Here is a 20,000-nt window from a genome sequence, read left to right on the forward strand (position 1 = left end):
CATGCAAACGACGCCGGTGAAGTCTTTATTGATATCAATGATATTTATTGGTATGAGGTTATTGTTGGTCGCATGTACAAAATTAATATTTTGCCTACTTTTATTTACGATTTGGGTACGTATCTAAAACTAATATCAATCGAACGTTGAGGCTTTTTTGCATCATTATTTCCACTGATATATGATTTTGAAATATTCTTTTTTTCTTCTTCTTCTTCTTCTTCTTCTTCTTCTTCTTCTTCTCTTATTATTATTAGCCAAGCTACATGCAGTACATTTAATACATTAATCAAATGGAGTAAACGTTCTATATACATTGAAAGATATCCAATATAAACTTGCACCACCATGGGTCATGTAATGTTATATTTCAACGGTCAATATATTTATTCTATATCCATGACGATGGAAAACTAGTAAACAAAAGAGGCTACCCTAAACCGGAATAAACTAATGAACCCGATAACAATGATTTTTATTGTTATAGAAACACATTTGTACAATAGGAAGGCTATTCCTATTATTAATAAGTGTGTTATAAATAAAATAGCCTGTTTTTCATAGCAATTTTTTTTTTTTTTTTTTTTTTTTTTTTTTTTAATGGAGAGCCTGACGCTTACCTTGTGCCCCTCAATATTGTTTTATATATCAGATTGTCTTTGTTTCCTCCCACCTCATTTATTCATCCACCTTCTTTATTTCCATTGTAGGCATAAATATTGCAATCAGGAGGGAAGAAGCGGTATTAGTAGGCCTATGTGATAAGAGAATGCCAATCAAACTAAAAGTCAAGATCTATAGCAAGTAATGAGACCAGCGTTAACGTAAGGTTCGGAAACATGGACTATAGGACGAATAGACGAAGCAAATCTTGAGAGAACAGAGATGAAGATTTTAAGGTGGATTATGGGAATATCACTGCTTGAAAAATTGGAAAATGTTGAAATAAGAATGGCAGGCGTAGTAAAGATTAGGCTACAGAGGGGATAAGACTGTCATGACTGAGAAGGCAGATGCGTCAATTCCGATTTTTCTTGAGGGGGAAAATACTTTGGCGAGCGAAGCGAGTCTAATCAGTGATTGGGGGTGGGGGTTTCGGGGGGCTGAACGCCCCCCTGAGAATAATTTTTTTTTTTTTTATTTTGTGCTATTTTGTATGCTTTTAGAAGCCACATAAGCAAAGCATTTAAAAAAAATACATCATCCCACTATTCATTTATCTCACCATCATTAGTGCCTAAGTATATAAATAAACCAGAGATACAAGGGTCAAGACAAAATATTTCAGAGAAATTTCTTATATTTATGAGTACATATTTGAATAAAAAAACATGATGATTTTTCTTTATATTTACAATTTTAAGAAAATATATTCTATAAATCAAACTATAGAACCACTGGCTGGCAATGCCGGACATTAAAGAAAATTATGAAATAACAGCATAATAACTGTAATAGAATCTTTATTAATATGAAATAAAATTAATTATTTGATAATTTGAGTACCAATGAAAATAGAAGAGCATAAAAGTAATAATGTTAATAACTTGAGTACCATAATGCAAATTAAATTGTTTTTGGGGGGAATATATCCCTGAATAGAATTACACTAATGGGTACGGGCGTTGTCTCATGCAAGCAAAATCATTCACTAGCTCTTTTATATCAAATGACTTAAACATAAGTTTTTCTGTTCCCATCAACAACAAAGAAGATAGCCGATCATCTCCAGTTGTAGTTCGTAAATAGTTCCTCATGTGTTTTAACACAGAAAAATCTCTCGTTACTAACAGTAGTGACTGGAATGGTTAAAAAGATTTTAAGGATGGCTAGCAACCCAGAAAATGCAACAGGTAAGATATTCAGAGCAGAGTACACATCAAATAGGTCTTTTTTGTTTCTTTTGTTCTAAGAACGCCTTTGTGGAATGAGTCTTTTAAAGCAAGAGGACTGAATCAATGTGCACACTATAGTACTTTGCGAGCAGAGTTAGCTTTTCCTCATCAAAGAACTGCTTTGATTGACAGTCAAATATAGTGAGATTTTGAAATAAGTTAATGTTATTGCTAAACCTGCTGTCAAATTCAACAGTGCATTTATCTCTTATTGACAAATGCAAATCTGTCTTCAAATGTTGCTTTAGATTGATGTTCTGAGAAGATACTAATTGTCCATGCCGCTTCCCAGTTGTACTTGTGTGATACTTTTTAAGTCTGTTTGATGTTCGTTGTATTTTCTTGCTACTATTATAGCTAATCCCACAGTGGCACTCACCTCTGATACATCAATTCCAAGATTTTTAGAAAACTCTTGTGCTTCATCATACAACTTCTCATATTCTCTGTCAGTTCTCATATTTACCAAATTTGTTTTCGTTGATGTGATTAGATCTATAGTCTTAACAATGGATATACCTTTTTCTTGAAGTTGCTCCGACGGAAAATTTGATTACATTAACAATTTTCTGCAACAAACAGACAAACTATGAATCTCCAAGATTCCATTCTTGATTTTAGGGCAGATGCTTCCATAGAAGCTGCATTACTTGACTCGGATATGGAATTTTATACTGCAAGATAGCTTCATATCGTACACAAATAATCTGAATACTCCTGTACCAACAGAACCATTTAGCTGCATCTGCTCTCTCTAATTTTAGAACCTGTTGTCCCAGCTCCTGTGATTTAACAAAAAGCTCATGTCTTGAGTTGCTATTTGAAACATATTTATGAAAAGTCTGTAAGGTTGAGAAGATATCTGTAAGGTCATCAAGGTTCTTTACACAGTCAATGAGAACTAGATTGAGGTTATGCGCATAGCAATGTATATGATGGCATGGGGAACTTGCTCTGCTATACGAGCCTGAACTCCTGAACCCTCATCCACTCATCGCTCGCCCCATCATAGCACTGTGCTATACAATTTAACAGTCGTAATTCTAGCTCATTTAACTACTTCAGAATGAAATTTGCAAGGGATTCGGCATCTAGCTTTGCATGTGATAGGTACCACAACATCTCTCATGGGTTATTTCGCCATAAAAAAAACCTGATTATTATGCTTAATTGCTCTTTTCTTGACTGATCCTCTGTCTCATCTACTAATATTAAAAAATACTTTGTCTTCCTAATTGGTGTAGATACAATTTTGAGAAATTTATTTTAAAACACCTGTATTAAGCCATTTTGATACTCTGTGGACTTGTAGTAGCCATACTTTACTTCCACCTTTTTATGCAAAATTTCAACTATGCTGCTAACATATCAAGCGTCCCATAGAAGTTTCCTCTATTTTCTGAAGTTTCACTTTCATCATGACCGCGGAAGGATAAACTTGAGAGAGAGAGAGAGAGAGAGAGAGAGAGAGAGAGAGAGAGAGAGAGAGAGAGAGAGAGAGAGAGAGAGAGAGAGATTTACAACAAGGAGTTACGAGGATTTTGGATGTCTCAAAGTCCAAATGTGTAGACTCCATTTGCTCTTTGGTAGAGCGATTTAGTTTAAGCATTTAGAGAGTTCTTACGATCTTGTCTAACTTATTTTTTAACTCGGTTACCGTGTTACTGTTTACTACATCCGCTAGAAGTCTATTCCAAGTATTTTCTAGTATTTTGTATGTAAAAAATTGCCACATTGAGTGGAGTTGTATCTTTTCAATTTCAGTTTGTATCCGTTACCTCTGGATTAATTTGTGCTGTGTGAATATATTGCTGTAATCTACATTTGTTATTCATTAAGAATTTTGAATGCCTATACTAACTGTCCCCTTAGTCGTCGAGTTTTTATATCAAATAAGGTCAAATGTTCCATCCTCCGTCTATATTCAAATTTCTGTATTGTTGGAACTAGTTTGGTGGCCATAGCCTGTACTGCTTCCAGTGTATCTATACCCGTCTGAATACTTGAAGAACAGAATAGGACTCCGTATTCTAGATGGGGTCTTACTAGTGATGTGTACAACTATAGTAGTGTCTTTGTTTCTGTATTTGAATTTTCTCTTTGTGTAACCTATTAGTTTTTGTGCTTTCTTTTCAGTTTTTGTGCTCTGTTTGGGGAACTTTAAATCCTTGCTGATAATAATACCGAGATCTTCCTCCTGGTCCACACTTTCTTTTTCATTACCCAGCAGTGAGTAATCTGATTATTGGTTACCATAACCTATGTGCATGACTTTACATTTACCACAGTTGAAAGGCATTTGCCATTTTCTGGACCATTCTCCTAGCTTCATTAGATCCTTTCTTAAGAATTCTACGTCTTCTGAGTTTGCAACATTTGTGCATAGTTTAGTATTGTTGGCAAATTTGGCTATTTTACTAGTTAATCCTAAATCTATGTCGTTACTGTATATCAGAAATAGCAATGGTCCAAGGACGGATCCTTGCGGTACTTCGCTTTTAACAGCTGCCCACTCTGAAGCTTCCCCATTGATTACAACTTTCTGTTTTCTGTTTGTTAGCCAATATTCGATCCATTCAGCTGGCTCGTTAATGATGCCTAGTGCTCTAATTTTGACCATTAAATTTTGTATGACAAACTTTGTCAAAAGCCATTTGAAAGTCTAGGTATATGATGTCTATTGCCCTGCTTTTGTCATAAATACTGAACATGAGGAAAAATTCCAAAACATTTGTCACACATGATCTCTTTTGTCTAAAACCATGGTAGCTGTCTATCAGAAGATTGTTTTTCTCTATATGTTCTACTATTGAATCTACTATAACTGATTTTTTTTTGTACCTTCTTGTAGATTGGAGTAACATTGCCTAATTTCCATTCTTGTAGCGCCTTTCTTTCGTTGGTTGTCTTTCGGAACATTTTGTAAAAGTGTGGGGTTATCTCTTCTAGTTCTATAATCTCCCTTGGATGAATATCATCTGGACCTGGGTCCTTGGACTTACTGAGTCCTTTTATTTTATTTATGACATCATCCATTTTAAAGGTGATTCTATTTAATGGTTGTGGCCCTTCATATTTGATAACTGATGCGGGAATGGTTATTGATTCTTCCCCAGTGAATACAGTTGTGAAATATGCATTCATCAGTTCGGCGTATTTTCCAAATTATTTGTTATAAGATTACCCTCTAAGTCTCTATTTATGGGCTAATGTCGTTTTGATTGGTTTTTACTGTTTACATATGCAAAAAATTCTTTTGGGTTTTCTTTACTAGCTGAAGCCACTTTTCTCTTCATTGATCTTGGCCTTTCTAACGAGAGAGAGAGAGAGAGAGAGAGAGAGAGAGAGAGAGAGAGAGAGAGAGAGAGAGAGAGAGAGAGAGAGAGAGAGAGAGAGAGAGTTAATGATCTTTTTATGTGCTGCTGCTGCTTAACTGCTTAATAGGGGTCAGTCGATAAGATAACCCCTAGTGCCATCGGTAATTGAAAACACGAGGGAGAGAGAAAGAGATTGCAAAAACGCTTTGGTTTGGGAATATACAATTAACGACAATTTATTATTGCTTACTTCAGCGTGAATCATATCGCACTGATTTTTAAGTTACAACAATTAATTTTGGCGAAGCCAGAGACTTTTAAAGTCAGCTTTTAATAGTTTGCTAGTCGTAGTCACAAAAATATATATATAACTAAGTGTGATCTTAAAGTGGTGACATATTTGAATTTTGGTGGGAATAATGGAAAACCAGCTGTTGTTATTTCTTGGGCTTTGGGAATGAGGGGGTAAGGTAATGGTTGGGGGTTACTAGTTGAGTCCTGGGGGGTTGGTATTCCTGGCCCTCCCCCGCCCCCCAAATGATGCCCTTGTGAGGTATGGGCACATGCTGAGGATGGATGGTGGAGAGGGAGCGAGGAGCACTAGCGAGGAATCTGTTAGAATATCAAGAGGGAGGCAGAGAATTAGATGAGATGATATGGAGAAAAAAAAAGGGTGGAAGAGGAGTCTTTGATAGAAGACACTGGGTAAGGCATATCAGGCAACGACCCCTTGATGTTGGGATAACGGTGGAAAAGAACACGTACGTGCTATTTGTTTTGATTTATCACGGGCTCTTGTCAGTTTATTTCTAAAGCAGTATCTTGAGCTATTAATCAATGTCTCTAGATATTGAATAGGATTCATTACTATTATTCTCTTAATGTATCACAAGCCTTCTACAAAATCTATGCCGTGTCAGTTATTGGTTATTACTATCATACTGTTTAGTCTCTTTAGTTGATTTATGCATGGATTTTTATGTTTCTACCACTACCTACAATGAATTCAATACCAATCTATCATCTGCTTAAAAAGACATCGCTTATTAACACATGATTTATGAAACATATATTTGATGATATGAATCATAACAATAACATAAACATTAATCAGCTTTATGCGCGATCGTCGTACATCATTTTGATGATTTTGTTTATATGTCCAGTTTGTCCATAAACTTTTCTCTGTTTATATTTATATTAATTTAGAATTCATATAGATTTTGACTTTTTTTTTTATTTTGAGAGTAGCCTAAATAAATATACAGTAGTGACAGAATAGCTGTTATTTTCGTGTAATACAAAAGAAAAAGATTTTCGTAATTTTCATTTCTTCCATATTATTATTATTATTATTATTATTATTATTATTATTATTATTATTATTATTATTATTATTATTATTATTATTATTATTATTATTATTATTATTATTATTATTTGCTAAGCTACAACCCTAGTTTGAAAACCATATAGATAAACTACGAGAGAAGCAATTTAACAATTAAAATAAAGTATTCTGAGAATAGTAACAATATTAGAATAAATATTTAATATATACACTATAAAAAGTTAAGAAAAAAAAAACGAAAAGAAGAGAAATAACATGGAATAGTGCGCCTAGTGTACCCTCAAGTGTACCTTAAACCTTTTCGTGCTGATTTTTTTTTAAAATTTTTTTTCTTGGTAATGCAGATATTTTATAGATTTGATTATTGTTTCATTTTGATAGCAGCCTAAATAATCGATTGATAAACATACACGTGGAATAACTGTTATTTTCATGTACCATATGCAAAGCAAACAGTTTTTCGTTTGCATTGGAACAGAATGAACGTAAAAAACACCATCAACACGTTGGCGCGCGCTTCTTGAGGCGTAAACAACATTACGCATCACCCGGTCTCTTGCTTCTTGGGTTACAATTTGCAGCTTTGCAAGTGTACATTCAAGAATCATCACGTTGGCGTTATTTGTTACGCCACGAATTTGCAATCCAAGGGGACTGTCACTAATTTCCAGTCTAATCCGTCAGTTGCAGAGAACTACAGCAATCATGCCACCCAAAAGAGCTAACGTAAGTTGTATCATACATTAATTTAATTGACTATTTTTATGTAGCTCATTGCTGTAAACAGCTCAGTAGTTTACATTAAGTACTTCTTCCTCCGAAAAATATGTTACTCAAGGGCATAATTTTTACGTAGATTGAGAAAGATTTTGTATGTTATGAATTTTGCTCTAATTAACCGAACCAGGTAGGCCTAAGGTAGACCCAATTCGAGTCTTACCATCTGATATACCTTAATGCCAGATGCCGAAACTGTACCCTATAATTTTCTCTCATGTTCTAACAAAACATTCGTTTCTTTATTCTTTTGTTAAAAGAAAAGGGCATTTAACTTAACTTCGATTGAGCTAGGCTAGTCGGTTTCATAATCTTAATTGTGGGAGGCATTCGCTAATCTTTTCTGTGATCTATTTTAATATTTTGTTCATTTGACAGAACAGTAATTTAGTAATTTCTATTTGACGAAGGTCACAGGTCACCTCATATTGTTTAATGAAGTAACATACTGTATTTTACAATCCTTCATGTGAACATACAATAATTCACAGGATAGAATGGTAAATGTTGCTCACTCTGATACATACAATACTTTCAGATAATAAATGATGAAGAAACATTGTATGATTTATGGTTCTCTGTGTCTAATTAGGATCTGTAATCCTTGGTTAGGTTATATAAAATAAAGCCTTTGTACAATGATGGACAGGACCTGCCAACTTAGAACAAGACCTCACTTAAACTTCCCCAAGTAACCTGACCTACAAGGCGTGTTTTATATACTTTCCTAACAACTGTATTTATAGCAATAGGGTTAAAAATAAGGAAGTTATGTGGCATTTTCGTCATGTATATACTCCGATAATATCACTGCCCGTCTAACAATCTATATTTTGTGGTTTTTGAGTTGCAAGGAAGTTAAGCTGATATGTATTCTGTATTATAGTCTAAGGTATTTCCACTCTGTCTGACCTAATCTGGTATAATGTCATGATTTAGAAAATATTAAAGGTTAAAGGTTAAAAGGTGACTGGTTTCAGTTCCGGTTCCATCAGAAGAGATGCTCACCAGAACGTCAGCCGGACAAGCCCAACCCCCCACTGTGGTGCCCTACCACAGCAGTAGCCTCCCCAGTAAACAGCTTAAACTCACGGTCCTGGGCGTAGAATATTTTGAGATTCTAAGGTGTTCGATGAACATGAAAGGATCTTCCTGGTTCAGTTTTAACCCTTTTATCCCCAGGCTATTTGGAACTTCCTAACCCTTAACCCCAGGGGTTATTTTTTTTCAAGCACATTTTGCAGTAAATTTTTTTTAAATTGCTCTAACAGGCTTAATTTTTTGTCATAGAGTGGTCAGGTTGGTCTCATTCTCTTGGAAAATGCCTGAAGTCTCTCAAATAATTATCAAAAATATGCAAAAAAAAAATGTAAATAGCAGTTTTTTGCAAGGACGTACTGGTACGTCCATGGGGGTAAAGGGATGAGTTTTGTGAAACGTACCAGTACGTCCTTTGGGGGTAAAAGGGTTAAGTGTATATGTGGTGACGTCCTGCTAATGAATATGTCCTATACTCAATTTTAGTTAATGAGGCATATTTGCTCAGACTTGCAGGGGTGCCCTTTTAACTCGGAAAGGTCTCCTTAAAGCTGATTGGCTGGAAGTATTTTGTCTGTAAAATATCAGTGCTTTCAAATAATTACCAAGTAATGTGAATCAAAACTTATTTACTAACCTAAATTTGTTCCGTAACCAAAATACAAACCTTTGCTATTTACAGGGTATTACTTTCGGCGTAGCTGAAATGACGAGCCATTGGATTTTTAACGAAGGTTTACTACCCCCTCTCTAGTTAGCGAGGGGGTAGGGGAGTGGTAACCAGCTACCCCTCCCCCCTCACACACCGCTGAACTGATTCACTTCACTTTTGGCTGGGGTGGCGGTCAGACGTGTCTATCTCACCCTCGCATTTTGACAGCCTTAATCTTTTTTGCTTTTTCTTTCAGAGTGTGTTCGGAAGTTGGCCTCTACCTCTGTCTTGCGGAAATGCCCTGGCTTACCCGACCGCCCTTATGGCATGTTTATGTCGGCGGTCGAGACGGACCCCTCACACCTTGTGTCCGTACTGCAGAGGTCAACGGTGTGATAGAGAAAATGTATGTAGTGAGTGCAGGGAGTGGTCTACCTCCTTGTGGGAGAGGTTTTCCCGGCGACGGAAGAAGAAGTCTAAACGGGATCTTTCTCCTTCAAGGGTTGCTTTGAAGAAGGAAAGTTCCAAGGACTCTTCTTCTGCTGCCCGAACCTCCTCCGGAGCTCCCACTCGATCGGCCTCTCGTGAGAGGCCGGCGAATGGTAGCGTAGGAAATTCTTTTGTTGACCAACCTCGTGATTCGGGAGAGGGAATTGCCTCCCATAGTGAGGCAGCTCCTCCTCCGGGGGAGGATATTGATAACTCTGTAACTAATGATGATTTATTGCAGCTTTGGGCTTCCTTGGGGCTTAAGGGTTCGACCTCCAGGGAAGCCCTGTTTGACTTGATCCAGTTGGGAGCAGCTGTCAAACAGTCGCCGGTGATAGCGGAGGTAGATCCTCTGTCTATCGTCGACGTTGTTGTGGCAGAGGCTTCTGACGGGTCGGGTCAAACCCCTGCCTTGGTTGCCGATGTAGCTGAAGGCTCAGTTCCCCCCTCCGAACATCCTTCGAGGGAGGAGCCGAGTCCAATGGTCTCCTGCGGGTGATTCTCCCCCTCGGGGAAGTTCACTAACAGAGACTCCTCTTCGGAGGACCGACGATGGTGTGCCTGCTCCTAGAGGTTGTCTTCGCCGCAAGGCTCGCCATCCTCTCCGCCGTAGAGGCCTTCCTTATCCCTACAAGGGGGTTAGGAGGCGCCTCTTCGGTTCTTCACCCTCGACGTCCCCCACAGAGGTTCCTCCTCGACGTGAGCTGACCGTTGCAGCTGCATCCCTGGACCTCTCTGCAGATCGTACGCGATCTCCAACGCCTGCCACACCTTTGGACCTGCCTTCTCCGTTTGGAAGCTGACGCGCTGTGGGTGCCCACGCACCCCGTTTTCCAACGGCTTCCGGTCCCTTCGGGGCAGAAGGACTTGTCTCACAATGTGAGCAAGTCTCTTCAGTGCCAGGTTTCACCTGCGCACCCACATTCTCCTGTGCGCTCGCGTGCAGTAGCGCGCCAGCGCTCTCCTGCTGTTGCTGAGGACCTTCCTGTGCGCCAGCGATCTCCTGCAGCAGAGGCAGAGTCATCTCGTTAGCGCTCTCCTGCTCGTCACCGCGCACCTGTTCGCCAGCGCTCGCCTACGCGCCAGCGTTTTCCTGTGCACCAGCGTTTACCTACTCGCCAGCGCACATCTGCGCACCCTGTTCCTGCTACGCGCCCACGCTCCCCAGCTTGCCAGCGATCTTCTCCTGCGCGTCCTCATTCGCCCGCGCGCCCACGATCCTCGAATCTGGGCACAGGCAAGAAGATGCCTCCTTCTCCTTCTCGCCCGCGATCACCTGCGCCATCGTGTGCACTCGTCGCGCCCTTCCAGAGCTGGGAAGTCTCCTGCACGCGCCCACGAGCAGCCCCCGGTACGCTCCTCTACTCCTGTTGGCCCTGCGCCCCAGCCGCCTGCTCCTGTCCACGCGCCAGCGATCTCCTGCGCGCCCGCGCGATCTGTCGCCTGCGCGCAAGCATCTCTCAGCACGCCCGCGCGCACACGATCCTGCGTGTCAATGGTCTCCTACGTGCCCACGCGCTATCTTGCCTGAGCACGATCGCCCTACGCGCCATCGCTCGCCTGCGCGCCATCGCTCGCCAACGCGCCAACGCTCGCCCCTGTGGCCGCGCGCCCACGCGCCCCTTCTCCCGCGCGCCCGCGCCTTCATCTCCGCGCGCCCGCGCCCTTGCGTGCAAAGGTTCGCCCGCGGTCCCGCGATTTGTCCATCGCGCGAGCGCCAGCGCGACCCCGCATGTGATTCTCGTCGGGTTTCGCAGCGCGAGCAGCCGAGCGAGTCTCTAGGAGCGCCCACAACCAGGTCATCATCTTCTCGATCCCTCCCCCGCAATTGCAGGACAGCGCGCTCGCAGGAGGAGTGGAAGTCTTCAGAGAGGTCTAGGCAACATTCTTCCTCTTCTTCTTTTCAGGCAGGCCCTGTGGTGTCTACTCCTAAGGATCGCCCGATCCCCTTCCCTCCAGTGGGGGTCTCTGACACTGCTTCCGTCAGTCGTCAGCCTTGGTTTGGGTCCCTTATCAGAGCTGTCGTCCAAGCTGTTAAGCCCGCCTTCGCTGATTTGGGCCTCAAACCAGCGTCCTCACTGAAGAGGAAGAGAGGAGTGAAGTTCGTGGTGACTTCTCCTAGGGTCAAGCTGGCTCCCTAGAAGCCCGTAAGGAAGGCTCCTTCCCCCCCTCAGACATTCTCTCCTTCTCCTGTGGACGAAGCTTTTCCGTCCTCAGGAGAATCTACCGAGGTGAGGCCTTCCCCCACCGCACCAATGGGAGAGACCCCACCTCGAGTAGGAGAATCGTCGCGTACTGGGGCAGAGAAGAGTCCTCAGGCTTCTTTGCTGGAGTTTTGCATCCCTCCTAGAAGGGAGCCTAAGGACTCGAAGACCATCACGAAGTCTTCTTCAAGGATTCGACCAGAGCCAGCGAGACTCCAGGAGAACATCCACGTGTCCCCCCAAGTAGAGCAGCTGGGGACAGGAGACTTTGCTGCCAACTCACCAGGAGGAGAGCAGCATGATTCGGAGCACGCCTTCTGGCAGGTCCTGACTTTGATGAGACATCTCAACAAGTTCAAGGACCCCATGACCGCCCCTCGTGAAGGCAAGGATATGTTCCTGGACCAAGTCTACGGCACTCAAAAACCCTCTAAGGCCAGCGCGGCTTTGCCTTGGTCCCAAGGGGTGAAGAGTGCCAGAGATAAGGTCGAGGGCCAGCTTGTGGAACTCGCCTCCTCCAGCCGTTCCTCTGCTGGTAACAAGCTCCTACCACCTCCTCGTGTCCAACAGAGGAGGTACTTCGAGATCATGGAGGAGCCTTCTATAGCTCTTCCTCTTCACCACTCTGTGGAAGAGCTCACCAGGGGAATCTCTCTTGAGAGACTCTCCAACCGGCAGGTGACATTCTCGGCAACGGAGATCCTGAGTCAGGAGAAAGTCGCAAAGTGTGCCATGCAGGCCACTTCGTGGCTGGATGTCTGGGTAGGGTCTCTGGGCATCCTGTTGCATTCTGAGGATCTTTCCAAGGAAAGCACCAGGAAGGCCCTGGAGACCTTCCTCCTCTCGGGCACACGTACCATCGAGTTTCTGGCCCACCAAGTTTCGAACTTGTGGGCAAACTCGATCTTGAAACGTCGTGATGCGGTGACCGAGAGGTTCCACGTGAAGGTCCCAGCCGTGGATGTCTGCAAGCTCAGACACTCTTCCATCTTAGGAAAGAGTCTGTTTGTGCCCAAGGATGTGGAACAGGCAGCTGAGAGGTGGAGGAAATCGAACCACGATTCTCTTCTCCAAAGGGCTCTTACATCTAAGCCCTACAAACCTCCAGCACCCCAACAATCTCGCCAGTCCAAGTAGACGAAACCGGCTCCGGCAGCAAAGACGAAGGTGTCCAAACAGCAGTCCTTTCCTGTCAAAGACAAGAAGGGCGGAAAGTCCTCCAGGGGAGGCAAGAATCCTAGAGGGAGCGGCCGAGACCGCAAACGCTGGGATTGGCAATCCCCCTGCATGTCCACCAGTGGGGGGATGCCTACAAAGTTGCGCGTTCAGGTGGCAACAACTCGGGGCCGATTCCTGGATGATCTCCGTGATCAGTCAAGGATATCGCGTCCCGTTCATGACATCTCTTCCTCCCCTGACAGCGAATCCAGTTTCGTTGAGCTCCTATGCCATGGGATCGGTAAAGGGTAAAGGGGCTAGCCCTTCGGGCAGAAGTCGAGACCATGCTCAAGAAGGATGCTCTCCAGGAGGTCGTCGACTGCTCCCCAGGCTTCTTCAGTCGACTCTTTCTTGTAAAGAAGGCGTCTGGAGGCTGGTGACCCGTCATTGACCTCTCAGCCCTGAACAAGTTTATCAAACAAACTCCGTTCAGCATCGAGACAGCAAAGACGGTCAGACTTGCAGTGAGACCGCAAGATTTCATGTGTACACTGGATCTAAAGGACGCGTACTTCCAGATCCCAATCCATCCGTCTTCCAGGAAGTACTTGAGATTCAGCCTAGACAACAAGATCTACCAGTTCAAGGTGCTGTGTTTCGGTCTCTCCACAGCACCACAGGTTTTCACCTGAGTGTTCACCCTGATATCTTCGTGGGCACACAGGATCAGCATCCGTCTCCTCCGTTATCTGGATGACTGGCTGATCCTGGCAGACACCGGAGTCGACCCTTCTTCGACACCAAGACAAGCTTCTGGGACTTTGCCAAGATCTAGGGATCATGGTAAATCTCGAGAAGTCTTCTCTGCTCCCATCTCAATGACTGGTATACAGTGATCCCTCGTTTATCGCGGTAGATAGGTTCCAGACCCGACCGCGATAGGTGAAAATCTGCGAAGTAGTGACACCATATTTACGTATTTATTTAACATGTATATTCAGACTTTTAAAACCTTCCCTTGTACGTAGTACTGTTAACAAACTACCCTTTAATGTACAGAACACCTAATGCATGTACTACAGTACCCTAAACTAAAACAGACACAAATATTAAAGGCGATTTTATATCACGCGTTTCCTAAACACGCCAAAAAGCACGATAAAAAATGGCAACCAATGTTTTGTTTAAGTTTATCTCTGATCATAATGAAGAAACAAACGCATTTAGTTTACACATCTGTGTATAAGTTAGTTTTTTCAATATTTAACTTAGCCGGTGATTATATAGCTGCAACTCTGTTGCCCGACAGACAACTCTACGGTAAAAACTCGCCAGCGATCGCTACACAGGTTGCGGGTGTGCCCAACAGCGCCATCTGTCGTCCAGATACCCAGTACTCAATGTAAACAAAGACTCAATTTTCTCTCTGTCGAGCTATCGACAAGACGTACTTACTCGCTGTTGCTAAACTGGAGTTTTTTCACAACTAATTGGTGAAGTACTTTATTCTAGTTTTGAGCTTTCGCTATGCAGGTGTTTTATCTTCATCTTAAATCTTGAACTCGTTTTGGATAGATTTAATTATGGTGACAAAGAGAGTATGGACTTTCTTTCACTTTTAAATGGCCGACCCTTCCCTTAGACGGAAGTGTGTTTAGGCTTTTAGTAATTATCTTATCACGTTATAGATTTTCCTCTATATATTTTATATCTCTCCGCCTTTATTAGGCCTCTTCGATTAACTTTCCATTTATTATAAACATATAAAAATAATTTTAATGTTTTGTTTATATAGACCTTTCCTGAGAGTAGGCGGTCCTAACTTGGAAACCGAAGTTAATCAACGTTGAGCCCTTTATATCGTAATTAGCTTTTAAAGAGCTAAGGATTTAAAACTTTTTAAATGTAATATTTTATGAAAGAATTTCTTTGATAGTCTTCGTACTGTTTTCAAAGATGAACTAACGTTTAGTTTATTTATGCTACGCAGTTGTTGACGTTCAGGACGTTCAACATGCGCTCTATCGTTACGATAGAGAGGGAGTGTATCACGGTTTCACTTTGCAGTAAGAGTAAATCGATTCTGACGTTTTGTTCATTCTTTCTTAGCTTAAATGTTTTAAATTCTTTTTTAAAGGAACTTTTTATTTGAAAAACCTTTCAGTTTTTTCCTTTAGTCAAATAACATGTTTTTTTGACGAAATATAATTGGGCTCTTCTCTTAGGTGCGAAATCAAGAGAGAAAGAGAGAGAGAGATAGAGACGGAGGGAGAGAGAGGAGAGAAAACGTTCCGTTCAAGCGGGTAACGTTGTTCTCGAGTTACTCTCGTCCCTAGTCGCTGTACGGGGAGGAAGGATAAAACGTTTTTAGTTTTTTATTCTCGTCCCCAGGCTATGTGCGGTGAGAGATTGAAAACGTAGTTTATGAACTAGTGTTTAGTCTTTCCCAACCACTGATTTTTTTATCTTAAAATTTGTTTTCTGTTTTTTGCTGGTATTAATGAGCTTGCATTATACGACTGATTTCGCAATTACTACCTTTTAATGAAGGGTAGAATTGCGTGTTTCAGGTAGAAGTCAGTAAAAGTTTCGATTTCAGTGAAATAAGTGCAAAACAGAAAATCGAAGTGATAAAGTGATATGCGCAAAGTGTTACAGTGTTGCGTCCGAGGGTTCGTCTGTTCGTGCCTGTCGTTCACCTAGTCCGGGACCTCTTGCATGCTCCCAAGCTCAGGGGAGAAGTAATGTCAAACGACTTATGGGTTCGAGAGGCCTTGATCAACGAACAGACGTTTTCCCTCTATGGTATCGGGTGTATCTTACCAAGATCTCCCCTACCATAAGACGAGAGAGACGTTGTTTCTCCTCGTCATCCGAAGGCTTTTCGCATAAGAAACCTGTCACAAGGTTTCGAAGCCCTTAAGCGAAAGTCAGTCCTTTCAGGACAGGTCCAGCGTCCTGGTTACAACCATTAGGACAGCTCTGACCCTATGCAGTCATCGGATAACTGCTCGCCGCCTAACAAAGGCGTAACACAGACTCCGAGAGTCTTTTTTTTGTTGGCAAAGTGTTGCGGTCACAGACGTTACCCTCGTCTCTTACCACAACCATTTCCGTTGATCCTTAATGGGTTGTATGGCAAGACATGCAGTATATGCTTGCCTCCCTTATGGAAGACTATTCTGCCGATTAGTCCGTTGAGTCTAGCCGTTTATCTCATCGATATCCTGGCTTTCAGCCAACCTAACGTTCCTTTGTGCTTACTGATGACGTTGGCGTAGCTTAGTCACGTCAGTCAGGTTGTTTAGAACCACACTCGATGCGGTCTCGTGTGGTTTTTCAGCCGCATTTGGACGTTAGGCCACTTGCTGATGCTCCTGTTGACGTTCAAGACGTTCACTAACAATCGGAGTTGACTTGTTTTGACGCTGTGCGTCAACCTCCGCATTCTAGAGTTGTTTTGACTGCTCAGTCTAGGCAGTCAAAGCAGTCTCGAGTGGACGCTGTGCGTCCTCACGCACCTGTTGTGGTTGACAGTTCAGTTGTTGACAGTTCACAGACTGTCAAGCAGTTACATGACGTTGCGTTCTGGTCCGCTACTAATGCACCAGTGAGTGTGGACTCTGCTTGTAAAGCATTGCCACCACGGTAGGTCTCTCCCTTGCTTGAGACTCAGCTTTTATTGGACAAGGTTCCTGTAGATGAGGAAGTTGCTGTTCCCCCTCCTACTGATATTCCCTTGAGGACTCTGTCAGATGGAGAGGAGCCTAAAGCTGCTTAGCCTCCTATGGACTTTAATTAAATCATGAGGATTTTTTTAAGGATCTTTGTCCGGATCTTTTTGTAACTGCTGCTCCTCGTTCGCCTAAACGTCAGAGCTTACACTAGGCCTAGCTACTTCGAAGCCGTTGTTTTTAAGCTAGTGCTCTCTCGTTCTCCTAGAGAGCTTTACGTTGGCTAGGCGACTGGTTTTTCACCAGGAGGAGTTTGGGGGATACAGCCTTTGCTTTCCCTTCTTTTAAACTGGTTTATAGAGCGAGAGTCTGATATGACACGAGAGAAGTTCTCGGCTTGGGAGTTCATGCCTCTGCCCAGATAGACTTCTCAATTCTCGTAGACTCTCCCTGGCGCCTGGCCAGGAGACGCTCCAAGTTGTTTACAGGTCAACTTCACAGCTGTTTTTGAGCCTTTGAAGTTTTGCTGTACAATTATGTCATGCATAACAAGGCTTTCAGGGATGGTAAGCGGTACCGCCTCAGTCGCTAACCCCGTCTGTTGCCACACCTGCTCCCGTAGACCCTAAATGGGCTTTGCTGCAAAACATGCAGTCCAAGCTTGCGTCCTTGATAGAGGACTTTAATGCGGAGAAGGTTGCTACCGAACCTTCTGGCCAACAACCTTCCAACCGGTCGGTTGTGCGCCCTGTTGACGCTGAGGTAACCTACTCGTGTCTGCCAGTTGAGGTGGTTCCTCCACCGATGCGACCCAGTGTGGGTTGCCAGCCGCACGTTGACGTTAAGCGACGCTCGGAGGTGGTTGTTGACGTTCAGGACGTTCAACAACCAGCAGAGGTGACTTGTTTTGACGCAGTGCGTTAACCTCAGCAACCCGGTAGGGTGTTGACTGCACAACCCAGACGGTCTAGACAGTCTCGGGTTGACGCTGTGCTTCCTCGCGCACCCATGGTTGTTGACAGTTCACAGACTGTGCTGCAGTTCCATGATGTTGCGTCCGGCTCCGTCACGCATCCACCAGTGCTACCGGACTCAGCGAGCCAGACGTTGCCCACTCCGTTGCCGTTTCCTCATCAGTTTTCGGATGAGGAACCCTCTGATGAGGACGTTGCTGAACAACAAGACGATCAGCCCCCAGAATAGATCAAGCCCTGCTATCCATCCAGAAGATGCTGAAGAAGGAACGCTGCTCAGTCAGGCTGTGGATGAGTCTGGTAGGGACGCTGTCATCCGTGGAACAATTTGTGTCACTAGGAAGACTACACCTCCGTCCTCTTCAATACCATCTAGCTTTTCACTGGAAAAAGGACAAGACGCTAGAAGCGGTCTCGATCCTGGTTTCCAAAAAGATAAAGTCTTGTCTGACTTGGTGGAAGGACAATATCAACCTAAGAGAGGGTCTTCCCCTGGCTGTTCAGACTCCCAACCACGTTCTCTTCTCGGACGCATCGGACGTGGGCTGGGGCGCGACACTAGACGGTCGGGAATGCTCAGGACTGTGGAACTCGAGTCAGAGGAGCATGCATATCAACTGCAAGGAGCTGTTGGCAGTACATCTGGCCTTGAAAAGCTTCAAGTCTCTCCTTCGAGGCAAAGTGGTGGAAGTTAACTCGGACATCACCACGGCCTTGGCGTACATCTCCAAACAAGGAGGTACCCACTTACTGACGTTGTACGAGATCGCAAGGGACCTGCTCATCTGGTCAAAAGGTCAAGACATCTCCCTAGTAACGAGGTTCATCCAAGGCGACTTGAACGTCATAGCAGATTGTCTCAGTCGGAAAGGGCAAGTAATTCCAACCGAATGGACCCTCCACAAGGATGTGTGCAAAAGACTTTGGGCCACTTGGGGTAAAACCATCCATAGATCTCTTTGCAACCTCGCTGACCAAGAGGCTTCCAATCTATTGCTCTCCAGTCCCGGACCCAGCAGCAATACATATAGATGCTTTCCTCCTAGATTGGTCACATCTGGATCTCTACGCATTCCCACCGTTCAAGATTGTCAACAAGGTACTGCAGAAGTTCGCCTCTCACGAAGGGACAAGGTTGACGTTAGTTGCTTCCCTCTGGCCCGCGAGAGAATGGTTCACTGAGATACTTCGATGGTTAGTAGACGTTCCCAGTAGTCTTCCTCTAAGGGTAGACCTTCTACGTCAGCCACACGTAAAGAAGGTACTCCAAAGCCTCCACGCTCTTCGTCTGACTGCCTTCAGACTATCGAAAGACTCTCGAGAGCTAGAGGCTTTTCGAAGGAAGCAGCCAGTGCGATTGCTAGAGCAAGGAGAGCTTCTTCCATTAGAGTCTACCAATCGAAGTGGGAAGTCTTCCGAGACTGGTGCAAGTCAGTTTCTGTATCCTCGACCAGTACCTCTGTAGCTCAAATAGCTGTTTTTCTCTTATACCTGAGAAAAGGACGATCCCTTTCAACTCCCACTATCAAGGGCTACAGAAGCATGTTGGCATCGGTCTTCCGGCATAGAGGCTTAGATCTTTCCAAACATAAAGATCTGCAAGACCTCCTTAAGTCTTTTGAGACCACCAAGGAGCGTCGTTTGGCTACCCCTGGATGGAATTTAGACGTGGTACTAAGATTCTTCATGTCAGACAGGTTGGAGCCGTTACAATCAGCCTCCCTGAAAGATCTCACTCTTAAGACTCTTTTTCCTGGTATGCTTAGCCTCGGCTAAAAGAGTCAGTGAGATTCATGCCTTCAGCAAGAACATAGGATTTTCGTCAGAAAAAGCCACTTGTTCGCTACAACTTGGTTTTCTAGCCAAATATGAGCTGCCTTCTCGGCCTTGGCCTAAATCTTTCGATATCCCCAGCTTATCGGAGATCGTAGGCAATGAACTAGAAAGAGTCTTATGCCCTGTTAGAGCTCTTAAGTTCTATTTAAAGCGTACTAAACCCTTATAAGGCCAATCTGAAGCTTTATGGTGTTCAGTTAAGAAACCATCCTTGCCTTTGTCAAAGAATGCTTGGTCAGACTTTATCAGATTGTTAATACGAGAAGCTCATTCACATCTGAGTGAGGAAGACCGAACTTTGCTTAAGGTGAAGACGCACGAAGTTAGAGCTGTAACAACTTCCGTGGCCTTTAAGCAAAATATATCTCTGCAAAGTATAATGGACGCAACCTATTGGAGAAGCAAGTCAGTGTTCGCGTCATTTTACTTGAAAGATGTTCAGTCTCTTTACAAGAACTGCTACACACTGGGACCATTCGTAGCAGCGAGTGCAGTAGTGGGTGAGGGCTCAACCACTACAATTCCCTAATTCCATACCCTTTTAATCTTTCTCTTGAAATGTTTTTATTGTTGTTTTTTGGGTTGTCCGGAAGGCTAAGAAGCCTTTCGCATCCTGGTTGATTTGGCGGGTGGTC

At 43.4% G+C, this 20,000-nt stretch overlaps 1 protein-coding gene across 1 annotated transcript in view; it reads left to right on the forward strand.

The window, feature by feature from the left end:
* The first annotated feature begins 7,070 nt into the window (after nucleotides 1-7,070).
* LOC137615334 (DNA repair nuclease APEX1-like) overlaps nucleotides 7,071-20,000 on the forward strand; it is a 63,876-nt gene continuing 50,946 nt past the window's right edge. Inside the window, exon 1 of the mRNA XM_068345132.1 lies at nucleotides 7,071-7,289. Coding sequence (XP_068201233.1) covers nucleotides 7,269-7,289 — 21 coding nt within the window. The 5' untranslated portion in view covers nucleotides 7,071-7,268. The remainder of the gene's footprint in view (nucleotides 7,290-20,000) is intronic.

Source organism: Palaemon carinicauda, chromosome 21 (assembly GCF_036898095.1).
Source record: "Palaemon carinicauda isolate YSFRI2023 chromosome 21, ASM3689809v2, whole genome shotgun sequence".
Taxonomy (NCBI): domain Eukaryota; kingdom Metazoa; phylum Arthropoda; class Malacostraca; order Decapoda; family Palaemonidae; genus Palaemon; species Palaemon carinicauda.